The 13,506-nt window shown below is 40.2% G+C and overlaps 1 protein-coding gene across 1 annotated transcript; it reads right to left on the bottom strand.

The window, feature by feature from the left end:
- Positions 1–949: 949 nt before the first annotated feature.
- On the bottom strand, positions 950–13,479 carry KIFBP (kinesin family binding protein). The gene is made up of 7 exons (XM_010202928.2): positions 13,081–13,479; positions 10,996–11,094; positions 6,680–6,759; positions 6,379–6,562; positions 5,144–5,228; positions 3,073–3,182; positions 950–2,384 (listed from the first exon to the last, which is right to left on the bottom strand). Exons 1-7 carry the CDS (start codon positions 13,429–13,431, stop codon positions 1,506–1,508), a joined length of 1,788 nt encoding a protein of 595 aa, XP_010201230.2. The 5' UTR covers positions 13,432–13,479; the 3' UTR covers positions 950–1,505.
- Positions 13,480–13,506: the final 27 nt, after the last annotated feature.

Below are 13,506 nucleotides of genomic sequence, written 5' to 3'. Positions count from 1 at the left end.
TGTTGGCCTATTTGTTTGTGGTTAAAAGTCTTCTGCAGAGAATTCTGCAAGATAAGAGATTTTTACCACACATTGACGATGTATATGCTTTCTTGCACGTTTCCCCCTCACACTCTCCAAGCTAACGTCATTTTTTCTCCCTCTTCTTGGGTTTTCCAGCACAATCCAGTTGTTTTGACTATTCTCCTTCAATGTCCGCTATTGCTGTAAACATCTTCCCATTAATTTGGTGGTGCTAAGACTCTACAGTGCAGCACCCACCATCATCTTGTCACCAGCCTTTCCCCGCATCTCCTGGCAACTCTGACCATCATCTCTTAATACACAGTTGGACAATGTGCTTGGCCTACGTTTTATCTAAAGTGTGTCCTGGTTTAGAGTCCTTCTATGGGTATCAGAAATACAAAGACAACCTCTGTGAATGGTTTTCTGACAGAAATGCAGCCTGATCTTTCATAAAGGGTAAATAGGTGGCTACATTAGAACAAAGGTAACAGGTTGTGTAAGACCAGAAACACTGCCAGATCTTTAATGACAATCCAGACGTTAGTAGAGAAGTCAGCCACTGCAGTAACTTCAGAGAGGTCCCTACTTGCAGCTCCTGCTAAGACAGCACCTGAGCTCCCCAATCAACACAAGGTAAGCAGCCATCCACAGCATGCCACGTCTTTTTGCTGTATTCTGAAACTATGTGGGGTGCTAGAGCACAGCACCTCTAATCTGTGAAATCTTCACAGTGTATTAAGGGCAGGGTATCTCTTCCCACCACAAGCAAGAATGTTTGCTGCCTTCTTGCTCTTGGTTCTGGCACTTCCATTGCTCACATACTTTTACTGAGGATACTCATGTAAAAATTCTTTCACAACTGTTTATTTTGGCCAAAGTTGTAACATATATCATACTGCAGTAATACACATGGGAATGGAATTTTAAGGACTCTAAAAAACCATTTAGTTAAGCCAGAGCATTTATTGAGCCTCTATCAACTAGTGTTTTTATTAACAGGTGAAAAAAGAAAACACCAAGCAACATACAAAATAAATGCTGAAGATAACATGAAGTTCCCTTCATACAGATAAAGTTTTCTGGAGACAAACGTTAGAAGAGATAAAATGTATTCTAGGTGGAAGAACATGCCTCAAGTTTCTTAGAAAAATCTTCCTAGAGCAATAGAGTCTCTTAAAAGAAACAATTTTCCTACAGCATTACATTTAACAACTGAATCATCTGCTAAAGGCAAAATTTGTAAGGGAGGAAAGGTTTATATTTACATACAGGACAAACAATACAAAGCGTTAGCTGCACGTTCACTTTACATCTGAAGTTTACACCATCCGTGGGGGTAACCTACAGAACAGGAGAGCTCTGAGCTTCTCACAAAGTTACACTACTGCAGGTTGTGGGCAGGCTGCCAAACTGTGGAGACCTCAGTACAGAAGCTGTCCAACAGCAGGCATTTTGACAGATATCATTTTCATAGTGCACATTTCCTTCAAGGCAAGTGTTTATATAAATGGACACAGTTTTGCTCTCAGCCTCTCCATTCTTGTTGGAAGGAGACCCACCATCTCCTTACTGAGTTCTAGTTCAGTTTCAATGGCACGGACAGCATTTGGGTACTTCTCACAATAGTCTACCAGAAATGTGTAATATTCCAATGATGTCTGCATATTTTCCAGTTGCTTTTTGCTATCTGAAGTAATAAGCTTACCATATAGTCGTGCAATATGAAATTTAGCCACCATTGCAGGACGAAGAACATCTTCCTCGAGCTCTTCAGGAAACACCTTATCTGGGTTCCTCAAGGAATCTAAGAAGAGTTCATAATACTTGATTGCTAACTGAGCCAGAGAATTAATTTTTTTAATTGTGTGGGAATCTAGTTCCTCTAACCTGTTACCAATAGCAACCTTTAAATCCATCATCTCATAATAGGTGTCAGCTAGCTCGAACTGGAGCTGCCTACTAATCAACAGATAGTACTGTGGATTCAAGTCTGCATATATAGGCTCCAGCATGTCTATTCTACGCTTGTGCATTTTGCAGCGCCTCTCGTAGTCTTCTTCAAAGAAAGCAAGTACCTTGAACAGAGCACTGTGATCCTGAACAATTTCAATATGGTCAGTAACATAACCATCAACCTGAAAGAACTCTTTTGCCTCCTGAACGTAGTTCTGACCAACTAGGAAGATTTCTCTGGCTTCTTGAAAGTCTAAAGGATACACGCTGCTCACTTTCTCTTCCATGGCTAACACAGAGTCACATATATCGCTCGTCCCAAAAAGGACAGCTTTTTTCCTGCCCTTCTCTTTTTCATCCTCTTCTTTCTTCCTTTGGGCTTTGAGTTCCAGTTGCCTGTCTGGATCCAGCTCTCCTATATTATCCTGACAAGACAATGCATACCAATTAAAAATTATGAAGAGAGGCTTACACAGAGGCTCTTTATTTATGAGCTACCTTTGAAATAAAACCTAGTTGGTAAATGTTGGCACATTATACCCTATATTCACAAAAAGTCATATCAACCACAGTCTCAATTCTGTACAAACAAGACTAAGACAAATTTGTCTCCCTACCCTGCACGTCAATATAGTCAAAACAATAAACGTAAAGGCCAAAAGCCCTACTTCTGCAACACATTTCAGCAAATACTGTATTTTAAACCTTCAAATGAATGATTAAATGAATGAAACAAACACTGGAATTAATCAAGTGCTTGAATGAACATTAGCACACAAAACTGTTGCTTATTAAGAAGATATTCTTACTAGGAGTTAAGTAGGTCATCATCTGCCAAATGAAGCTGCAAGAAAAGGCAGCAGAGGAGGGAAAATTGTGAAGTAGTGTACCAGCAGTGTGCTGATCACACTACAGAGCTGATATCCTAGCACTGCTTACTTCCAAGTGCTGCACTAACATCCAAACACACTAGGAAACACTTGCTACGTTGCAAGCACCTATTGGATTATTCACTGGGCAATTGTTTATCACTTGCTATCAACCAGGAATGGATTCCTGTTACGAACATCAAAACAGACTTTGTTTTTAAACAATGAACAGATTTTTGGTTACCTCAAGTAATTTCCGAGCACTTTGCAGGAGATTCAGGCAATACTTAATCCAGCATCTTGCAATTTCAGCTTTTCTCTGTCGAAGGTCTTGTTGGTCTTGCTCCGTTTCATCTACCGAATGGACATAAACACGTAAAAACTTCAAGAGAACTCGAGTGCTCCAGCAAGAACCTCAAATGTTGCATGCATAGAATATGTCACTTGTATTTAATTTCTCCTCGCTGTTAGACAGACACACGTTCTCCATGGTAGGTTATATGATAATTCTGTAACCTGTCATTCTAGTAGAAACCCATATAGATTAAGGTGGATTCATCACCTTTCTTAAAAGAAACCAGATTATAATGTATGTTTAAAAAGACCTTGCATCTTGAAGGTGTTTTACTGGAAAAGGTTTTCATGTCTCTTTCTAAAAGAAAAAAAAAAGAGATCACTTGTTTTCTGAAATTCAGCTGCCTGCATAGTACCGTTTCAGAGGATGACTAGGGCATTTCTATTGCCATGGACACCACACTTGCTACCAAAAAAGGGAACAAAAGTAGGGGAAACAGCTTTTGGTTAATCTACCCGTTACTAACCTAAGACTTATTAGCTCCACAACTTCTGTATTTTTCTCCTCACAATCATTGCCATTAGTAGCAGCACTGCTGATGTCCCAAGATAATGTTTTCAGGAATCACCTAAGTTATCTCTGGAATATATTTCCTAGTCTTGAGGCAGAAAGCAGTGAATTAGCTGAACAATAACAAGGTTGCTAAAAATAAAAAGCCATCTTCAGACTCAGGATCACTGTGTTCATTAGCCTTCATTGGAGCTGATGAAGTTGCTTTTACTAAGGAAATAAGAACTGTTGATAATCTAAGAAAAGGAACCTTTATACAACACCTCTGTGTTTGCTTCTATTCCAATTATTATAGAACCACAGAATGGTTTGGGTTGGAAAGGACCTTGACGATAATTTCAATCCAACCCCTCTGCCACAGGAACACCTTTCCACTAGATCTGGTTGCTCCAAGATTCAGATCCTCCTGAACTTTTCATAATACAGTGTTTTCAAACAGCCTAAGGTTAGCACAGCCCTGTTTCTCCAAAACAAAAAAGGCTTGTGGACATCATCCTCCAAGTACTGAAATACAAGAAAGGCAACTGCATAGAGTTCTGTATTTTTGAGCTTAAGAAAAATACTAAAAACAATTAAATTAGTGTATTGTCACTGAACTTCAACTAAATAAAACTTAGTGGTGTCTATACAGGTTATATTTTAACTTGAAATAGCAACCTCAGTGGATTCAAGAGCTTCTGTTGTATACAGCTCAAAGTATTCATTGTGATCAACGTATTCAAAGTCAAGAGTTATGAACTCACACAGGAGCTACCCTGAGTACTTGCTCACCTTCCAGCAGTTAAAGCTCTATTGACTTGAAGATTCAGTTGCCCAAGGCACAGAATGTAAAAGGCTGTGCTGTAAATAAGCAAAGACTAAGCCAAAAACAGAGGGCTATGTTTAGTACTGACACATAACCACAAGTCCTTATAACTCTGGTCAGTTCTCTGAAAGTTTCTTGTATTGATCTTCACATTGAATCACAAAGTCTTTCCTTTGCATTGACAGCCAACATGACAAGGAGGGGTCTGGAATTGAGGTTTTTAAGAGCTATAGTTTCCCTCCTGCTTTTAGAAGTACACCCAGGAAGCATCTGGTTTGGTTCATGGAATCATTGCCCTCTGATCACTAAGAAACAAAGGTAAGCTGCATTTTGTGCATTTTAAGCAAGGACAAATGGATGAACAGCGACATTGCCACTACTGAAACCAATGTTGTTTTAAATTTTGCTTTCATTCTGACACACCCACAAGAAGCATTTTGAGTTTCTCTCACAGGGTTTACCCACGGCCAAACATGCAGAAGCAGCAGCTCTTCAGAAACATTCTACTTTATTGTTAATTAAAAAGACTTCAGAAAATTAACACTGGCATGAGTTTTGTACATACAGCTAGACTTCACTTTTAGCATTATGTATCAATGATGCCTAAGTCATGGTATTTTATTCAAAACTTCTAAATGAACTTACTGTCTTCAGCAGATGGCACCTGTCCTGCTTGGCTAAAGATGACACTGGCTGCTGCTAAACAGTGTCGGGACTCCATAAAGCATTGCTAGGGGAAAAGAAACAGAAGCATTTATCAGTGGTAGAACCAGCCCTAGCATTGCTCCCAGCTTGACTGAACTCCTTGTGCCTCAGACAGTAAAGATATATCACCACAAAGCAAATGACAGAACTGAGAGGCTCTGGGGTACATTTCCCTGGACTCTGGAAGACAGTATTTTTCCACATCTACTACCAGATACAGTATTTTCTAACCATCCATTTTCTCTCTGCCACGGCCAGAGCAGCAAGCCTTGCTTTTAATATCAGCCAGACACGTTGTGAACATTTTCACTGTTCTGATCTATGCTCCTATTGCTGCCCTGCGGTGAAGGAAGTGATGTCTTGTGGTACAGATTGTATCACAGGGTGTTAGCTAGAATGAGCTGGACATACAAGTCACTAATATGAGTGAGGTTTAGATTCCTTATATTTGGCTGGCAGTGCACTGTTGAATGATTAGTACTATCAGTGCATCACAAAGATATGGAAATTATGAGTTACTGCTAAATTAGCATGTACTGGGTTAGATATGGCAGAAGCCTTCTACCCATCAGAAAAGATGCATAGTCTGGAATATAGAAATAGTCTGGAATACAGAAATTCCTAAATAAAGTTGAAGCATTTCCTAACACAGTAGATTATTTAGAATCAACACAGATGTGTGGAAGCAAACAGCTATTGTCTTACATATTCGCTTTACTGTTCAGATAAACTCAAGTATTAAGCACATGCTACAGTATAGAGGATAATAATTTATAGAAAATAAAGTGTGCAATGCTTGGCCCTCAGATGGTTTTGGTTTTAAACTCTTGATTGTAAGAGAACAATTATAAGAAACAATTTAAGTGAATATAACCATAAAGTTTTATTTACAAACATCATATCACACCACTGCTGATACTTCATGAATTAGAGAGCTCTTCTTATGCCTACATTCCTGCTCATTTTTCCCACTGCCATCACACCACCACAGGAAAGCCCCTAAGTCCTCTTCAGAAAAAAACTAAAAGATATTTCACATCAGAAGACAGCTTGTGGTTTCATAGGAATACATTTTTAATTCAATGTGGAGCCCTGCCTCAGTTGCTTAAGCAATTGTCTTATTTGAAAGTTACAGTTAGGATACAACTACAGCAGAAAAACATGAGGCATATTACCTTAGAGAGATAATACTGTGACAAAGTAGCAGCATTGAGTGCCCACTCTACTGGATAGTAGCCACAGTACTCAAGCTGTCGTTTCAGAGTAGTATGGCAATACTGTGCAGCCTTCTCAATCATCTCCAAGTGCTGGTAGACTTGGGCCAGATAATACAGAGTATGCGTATAGGCTTTTTCAAATCTAGAAAAACAACAGTCTCTTTAGAGTAGTTCTTTTTTTCCCCCCTCCCTAAATACATCCTCACAATTTTTAAAACAGAAAAGTAGTAATAATCTCGGCATGCTGTTACTTCCCCACCTTTTGGATCTTTCTTGGTCTGTGAGTTTTTCTTCCTCTGCCATGAAATGTTCACTGGGATCAAGGGGCGGATTTCCATCCTGCAAGAGTACATGATACAGTCAATGAACTACTTTGCTCTTACTTTGTAACATCATGCTCCCTCTTCTGGCTGTGGATGATTTACCATTTTTCAATGACAAATACAACAAAACTTCACCAATCTACACCAATCTCAGTGTCGGATGTCTGGAGCAACTCCACAAAACTCGGGCGATTTAGAGGATGAAAGCCACACTTCCAAAAGGTATTACAAGGTTTTCAGTTTGCAGAAGACTTCTGCTCACATATTGTAGCATATGAGTATTCCTGGTGCAGACAGCAATCTGGATTCTACAAGGACTATAACTGGGTGTCTTTTATTTTGTACAATAACATAATTTTTTTTAAAGCATCAATTTAATACTAGCCATGACTTCAAGTGTGAAATACTCCATTTGCTCAGCTGCACTAACCAGCAGCAAGAAAACATCCTGCAGGAAGTACTGCAAAGAACACTGTGTGCAGAGTGTTCAGCAGACCTGCAGTAAAGACCACAGAGAAAGGCCTCTCATTAGTCACAAGATGGTAAGACTATTTACTCAAACATATGAATGAGAAAACAGGCAATGGCCTTGGAGGATGAAGATGCTACACCTTGCTATCAGGCACAATCTACATGCCAGATATAAATGACGTGAACTACTGCATTTAGAAAGGCTTTTTTGGTTTTAAACAAGTTCTTCCCGAATCCCCATACAGCCAACTGCACATCTTTCACCATTGCTTCTTTCAACCTGGCTTTAAAACAACTGCCAGTAAAATTGGAGGGAGCGTAACTGGCCAGCTCCACAGATTACCATTGCTTACTGCAAAGTGTTACTAGTCTGTACTTATCTAATTTCCTTTATAAGTCCAGATGTCAATTCCAAAACACTTCCAAAAGAAGGTGTCTTTCAAGATATTTTTTTTCCATTACACAGTGCACCCTGAAGGATGTTCAGCACGTCTGGTGGCAACAGAGCCCAGTTTAGTAAGCAACTTTCCTAGCCCTTTCTTAACGCCATTTATATCTTAGCCAAAGAGAAAGTAATCATAGAATCATAGAATGGTAGGGGTTGGAAGGGACCTTTAGAGATCATCTAGTCCAACCCCCTGCAACAGCAGGTTCACCTAGATCAGGTCACATAGGAACATGTCCAGGTGGGTCTTGAAGACCTCCAAGGAAGGAGACTCCACAACCCCTCTGGGCAGCCTGTGCCAGGGCTCTGTCACCCTCACAGTGAAATAGTTTTTTCTTATATTTAGGTGGAACTTTTTGTGTTCCAACTTCATCCCATTACCCCTTGTCCTGTTGCTAGATGCTATAGAAAAAAGGGATGTCCCAACCTCCTCATTTCTCTTTTTTTGATAAGCTTAAGATTTAGAAGTTGTAATCCCTGTTATTGGTTTATCAAAGCAACATATAAAAAAGATTGGCTTGTCCTAGGAGATATCTTTAACATGTTGATACCATATAGTGGTGTTCCCTGTGAGCAGAGTTACTGCACTTTTCTCCATGTGTTTAGTGTGTGTGAGGACTTCTCACTTGGCAGCTCATGGATCATATGTAGACGCTGAGGCTTAAATAGAGCTTCTGGCATGGCTCTGTAGGTGGCTATAGATATGGAAGGAGCAACAATCTGCCTGAGGTTCAGTGAGTGTAGAGCTGACAGAGGGTGGTGGCCCCTGCTGCTTCTCACAGGTAGTCTTCATGAGCTCTTGCTGGATGTGTATAAGGCAGCAGGTAGGACCCCTTGTCCTATTACTACCTACTACAGAATAAAGGGATGTCCCAACCTCCTGACACCCACCCTTTAGATATAAAAAGCAGTCTAGAGACATATCTTTCATAAGATAATACAAACTCAGGTATGAACAGGAGTAAGGCTACAGAATGCATTTTGTGCTTTATAGGGAAGAAAACATTTTTCTCATTAAAAAAAAATCTTGAATGGATTTGTGTGTCTGCTTTTAATAGAAATGTTTGATTCATCTTCAAACATGAACAAAGGGGTCTGAAACAGAGAGTGACAAATAAATAAAAGTGTGTTTAACCTACCAGAGAGGTATATTTTTAAATATTTTTTAATCTTTAGGCTTTTCTGTTTATATCTCATTAGTTGAATTCATAACCCTCCATCTCATTTTCTTTACATAGAAAGGCTTGCAACTCTCCCAAAAGGTTTTAGACTATTTTCTGGGAAGACTAGAACTATTCATGTAAAGACAGCAATTGAAATTACACAGTAAGCAAAACTCTTGCCTCTGTCTCATATCTATAGATCGATCCTCTGATCTGAAGCCTTACATCCTTAATTATCCTTAGGAAGAGCTCTGCAACTCTCCTTTCCAGGTGAACTTTACTAGCCCAACCACCTGCCCATCAAGTTTAGCACCCTCAGATTTTCACTATGGTGCATTAAACAGTTAAACTGCTTTCATAAGAGCAAAAATAAGCTCTATTTTTTTTAAAGTAAACTCCAAGCATTCACAAGCAGACAGTATGAACATCTTTTAACTCTACCAAAATAATTTTATTCTTTTAGTTGCTCTGGGTTTGCTTTAGTTGCTTTAGGGGGGAAAAAAAACCCACCACCTCTCAATTTGCAAGTTAAGTAAACCCAATTAGTAAGCAACTAAATCCACAAGGTCAGGAAAAGGCCTCATCCATCAACAGTTTATCAATGATTCCTAGACAGGAAGGGTTCCTGACAGCCTAAAAATAGGGAATGCTGTAAAAAGTATATTCACGTTCTTACCATTTGGGAGTGTTGACATAGTTGTATAAACCCTAAACATCAAAATACCTCTGCACGGGACTCAAGTCCTCTTTATAAACAATAAAGAGACATAAAGCATTAGACAAGCTTGCCCCATGCCCTCTGCTTGAGGTGTTTTTTTCTTAACTCTTTGCAGATGATGTCAAATACAGTTCACTATTTTCAGAGAAACCTAAGTCAAATAAAGTTATGATAAAACCAGTCTTTAGCTGTAGGTCCTTAAATAAGAGTCTTTAGGCATAGCTACGTTTGACTATATAAAGCCCAGAAATATAAGTGGCAAATAACAAAATGTTGATGGAAAAAAGGGGTAAGTGATCTGATGTGGGCTTATTGACAATCATCTGTGTATACCTTAGAGTCAGGCAGCAAAGCCTCAGGAGGAACATTCACTAGACACTACCAATAAAAAAATTAACAATTTCAGAATAGTCCACAGTAAAAACGTCACATATCAGGCAGCACTGTTTAATCCACTAAAATAAACACCGGTGCATATGCTAGAATCTTTTAGAGTTGATGTGGATGCTAACAATATCATACCTGGCTTGGGGATAAGTATCAAAAGTTGAACATCAGGAATTAGAGATGTAGTATCTCTACTTAGATCAACCAATCCAGAGGGCAGAAAATAAACAGACAAGCTTTTCAGCATAAGTAGGTTTTTCCTGGGGAAAAAAGGTGAACATGTGGCAGTAATCAACTAACAAAGCCTAATCCGTTATAAAATTTCCACAAGAATAATCTGTACTGTAAACCAGGTTCATGTAAAATCTGAACCATAATTTCATGAAATTACATTCTATCCAACCTTTATAGCTGTTCTGAGACTGTTCCTTTAAAGCCACAATGTTTTTAGCTCACTCACAAACTGTCCTTGAGGCAAGTCAGTGTAGGAACAGCTTTGTAAAGAGCTTAAAAATAGCACAAGGGAGTCTTTGTCCATACAGGGAGTCTTTGTCTATACACAGCAGAATCCACAACTCAAAAAAGGTTGTTTAACATGCATGAGAGGTTTAGCTGTTTATAAGACTGTCCTCTTGGATATGGAACTGATCTACTTGCCTCCATGCAACACTGTGCATAGCCAGAGCAACCTATGCAAATATTACAAATTTTGTTTCCTTTCCCCACTGAAAGGAATGGATTGACATTTTACAGCATTTACAAGATAAGAATAAGAGTAGTCTTAATTAAAAGCCAAATTCTACCTGGTTTCAACTTTGGATTATCCATGCAAAGAGCTTTCAAAAAGGACCAGTATTTTTGAGCAAAATAATTTTCCATAATAAGTTCATTTTACAGTTAGCAAGTGACCCTCTGGTTTTCTTCTTCCTGTGCTAGCTTTTGAAAAGCATCCCAGCAGCCAGCATAAAACACAGACTCAAGTTCCATCATATGCTTTTTTAAAAGGTAACTAGAACTGTAAGAGGTTTGTGAAATTAAGACCTGATGCAGTATTAATAAACACAGTACCTCTTTCATGTATTGATTATACAAGGCTTCAGCAGATTCCAAATAAGTTTGTGCAGTTTTAATTTCATCCCTTTCAGACCACAGGATACCTAGGTTGTTCTAAAAGTAAAAGGAAAACCAAATTAGTTATTTTCCCACTACATTGCATTGGCATTACACACACATATATATTTAAGGATGAAGAAGAGTGATATGTTTCACTAAAAGGAATTTCAGAGAGCAGAAACTGTACCCATCCCTTTTATCTTGAATTGCTCAAAAGAGAGGGCTCTCAGGGTGGCAAATATATACAGAAGCCAATTCACAAGCTGTAACCTATGTTTACTCAGCTAAATGACTGATGTGTTCCAATAATGAGCTTTTTCCACAGAGTGTCCTTCGCATATCATTCATATGGCTTTTATATCACACACACATACCATAAAAAGAACCAAGGAATTAGACCTTTTTCATCACGACTCTATATTAAAAAAAATACCAGGAAAAAGATTTGCTAGGAATGAATGCTTGTTTAATTTCAACAACAAAAAGTGACTAAACTGTTAGACAGATTGCTGCTTTCAAGTTTAAATCACAGGAGTGTACATAGTAACTTAAGGTAACTGTGAACCCACTTTTCATAAAAAGTACCTCTAATTTTACTAATAAGATGAATGCATTAATATCAAACTATACCTCACGTGCTAATGTAATTCCTAGGCAGTGATGGTACAAATTCCTTTTATAAGAAAGCACCACACGTTTGTGAAGAAAAATACTTTTCCCACAGCCACGCACGGGAACAATCCAAATGTGACAGAAACTGTGATACATATGCTTATGCAGAAGCTCAAAAATTACAAGTAGGGCTACAGAAATAGGTTTAGCAAGAAAAAAGAATACTCTTTTCTTTCAAAATAAAAGTCAGTGCTGTGACAATATACTATATACATTCTAGAACCTGTCTGCTGTTGACAGTTATAGTGTTTGCACCAAAACTGTTTTTAATTAAATATACTGAAGTATTTTACAGCCCTTGGAATGGAAAGCTGAGGTCATGCTCATTCACCATCACAGCTCGCAGCTACACGTCTGATGGCAGTGCTGGACAACAGACCTGGTTACTGTTGGACCACAGCACTTCACATGCATAACACAGAAACTTCATTCTGCTGTTTCCTAAAGGCCACAAACCAGCAAAATCTGGGCAACCACTTGTCCAACAGGGAGAAGTATCACTTCCAAGCACACCAATTCAAAAGCACAGTGGAATCCCTGGCCCTCAGCCAAAGGCAACAGCTCCCCAGGATGATAAATAAAATAACATCTTCCCACTGTAAGTTGGCTGCTGAAGCGATCTCCAGTCTTGTAATGAGTGATAGATTTGTAGTGATGTACTCATCATACTGAAGGACAACGTGCACAGGTACCCTCACAAATTCCAGACAACTCAGTTAATTTAATCAATGTAAGACAAGTCACTGTTTTATTAGTGCTTTTCCACATGCACAGATAATTCTTCAGAATAAAGAGATGGATATTATTACTTCTAGCAGAAATGTATTTACTCATCTGGTATAACAGAATAACAGGCAAGGCTGAAAAGCAAACAAGTGACAACTTCTGAGAACAATCTACCTTTTCAGGATATTGCATGAACAAAAGCATCTCCCAACTTTATTTCAATAACAAATGACAAAGAATCCCAGATATACCAAGGTCTCTTACTAGTTTATTCTAGCTCAGTTTATCCTGAAGAGTATCCTGCTTTGTCAACACCCAGTTTCTATGACGAGAACGCAGTTAGATATTCTGCATGTTCTGCAGCTGTAATGTTAAAACAGCATCCTTCCACAGCCACTGCCTGTGAATTATTTCTACAAGCAAGAAATAAACGCCAAGACTAATGATGTTTGTTATTATTACTCAAGCCATATACCTCAAGAGACGACTCTCCCTTACCCAGATTGCAGCCCATTTCAAAGCCCACGCGGCACGGCCCACAGACACAGCACCCCCCTTCTTGTGACGCCCCCCGGGCTCCTCCAGAGCCCCTCACGGCCCCGCGCCACAGGCTCCTCCCCGGCCTTCACAGCCCCAGCCCACCTGGGCCTGTATGTAGAGGGAGACGCAGTCCGGAGAAAGGCGGTGGGGCTCGAGGAGCTGCGTGCAGCGCTGCAGGTGCTCCTCGCCGGCCGACAGCTCCTCCGTGTCCGTGTGGTTGACGCCCAGCTCGTACTCCAGCACGGCCCGCCGCACGGCCAGCAGCCGCGCCTCGCCGCCCTCCTCGCCGGCGCTCAGTAGCTGTTTGACCTCCTGGAGCAACGCCCGGGCGCTGTATTTGGAGCGGTAGGGCTCGGTCTCCGGATCTTTGCGCGACTCCACGGCCGAGAGCGTCCGCGCGGTGCGGAACTTCTCGCACACCGCGGCCCATCCTCCGGCCACCGCCGCCGCCATCTTCCCTCCGCCGCCGCCCGCCCAGCGTCGTGCGCGCCGCCGCTGACGCGATGCCGGGGCCGGCACCGCCCCTTC

The sequence above is a fragment of the Colius striatus genome, chromosome 8 (assembly GCF_028858725.1).
Source record: "Colius striatus isolate bColStr4 chromosome 8, bColStr4.1.hap1, whole genome shotgun sequence".
Lineage (NCBI taxonomy): Eukaryota > Metazoa > Chordata > Aves > Coliiformes > Coliidae > Colius > Colius striatus.
The sequence above is the reverse complement of the archived record's forward strand: the minus strand, read 5'-3'. Positions and strand labels throughout refer to the sequence as shown.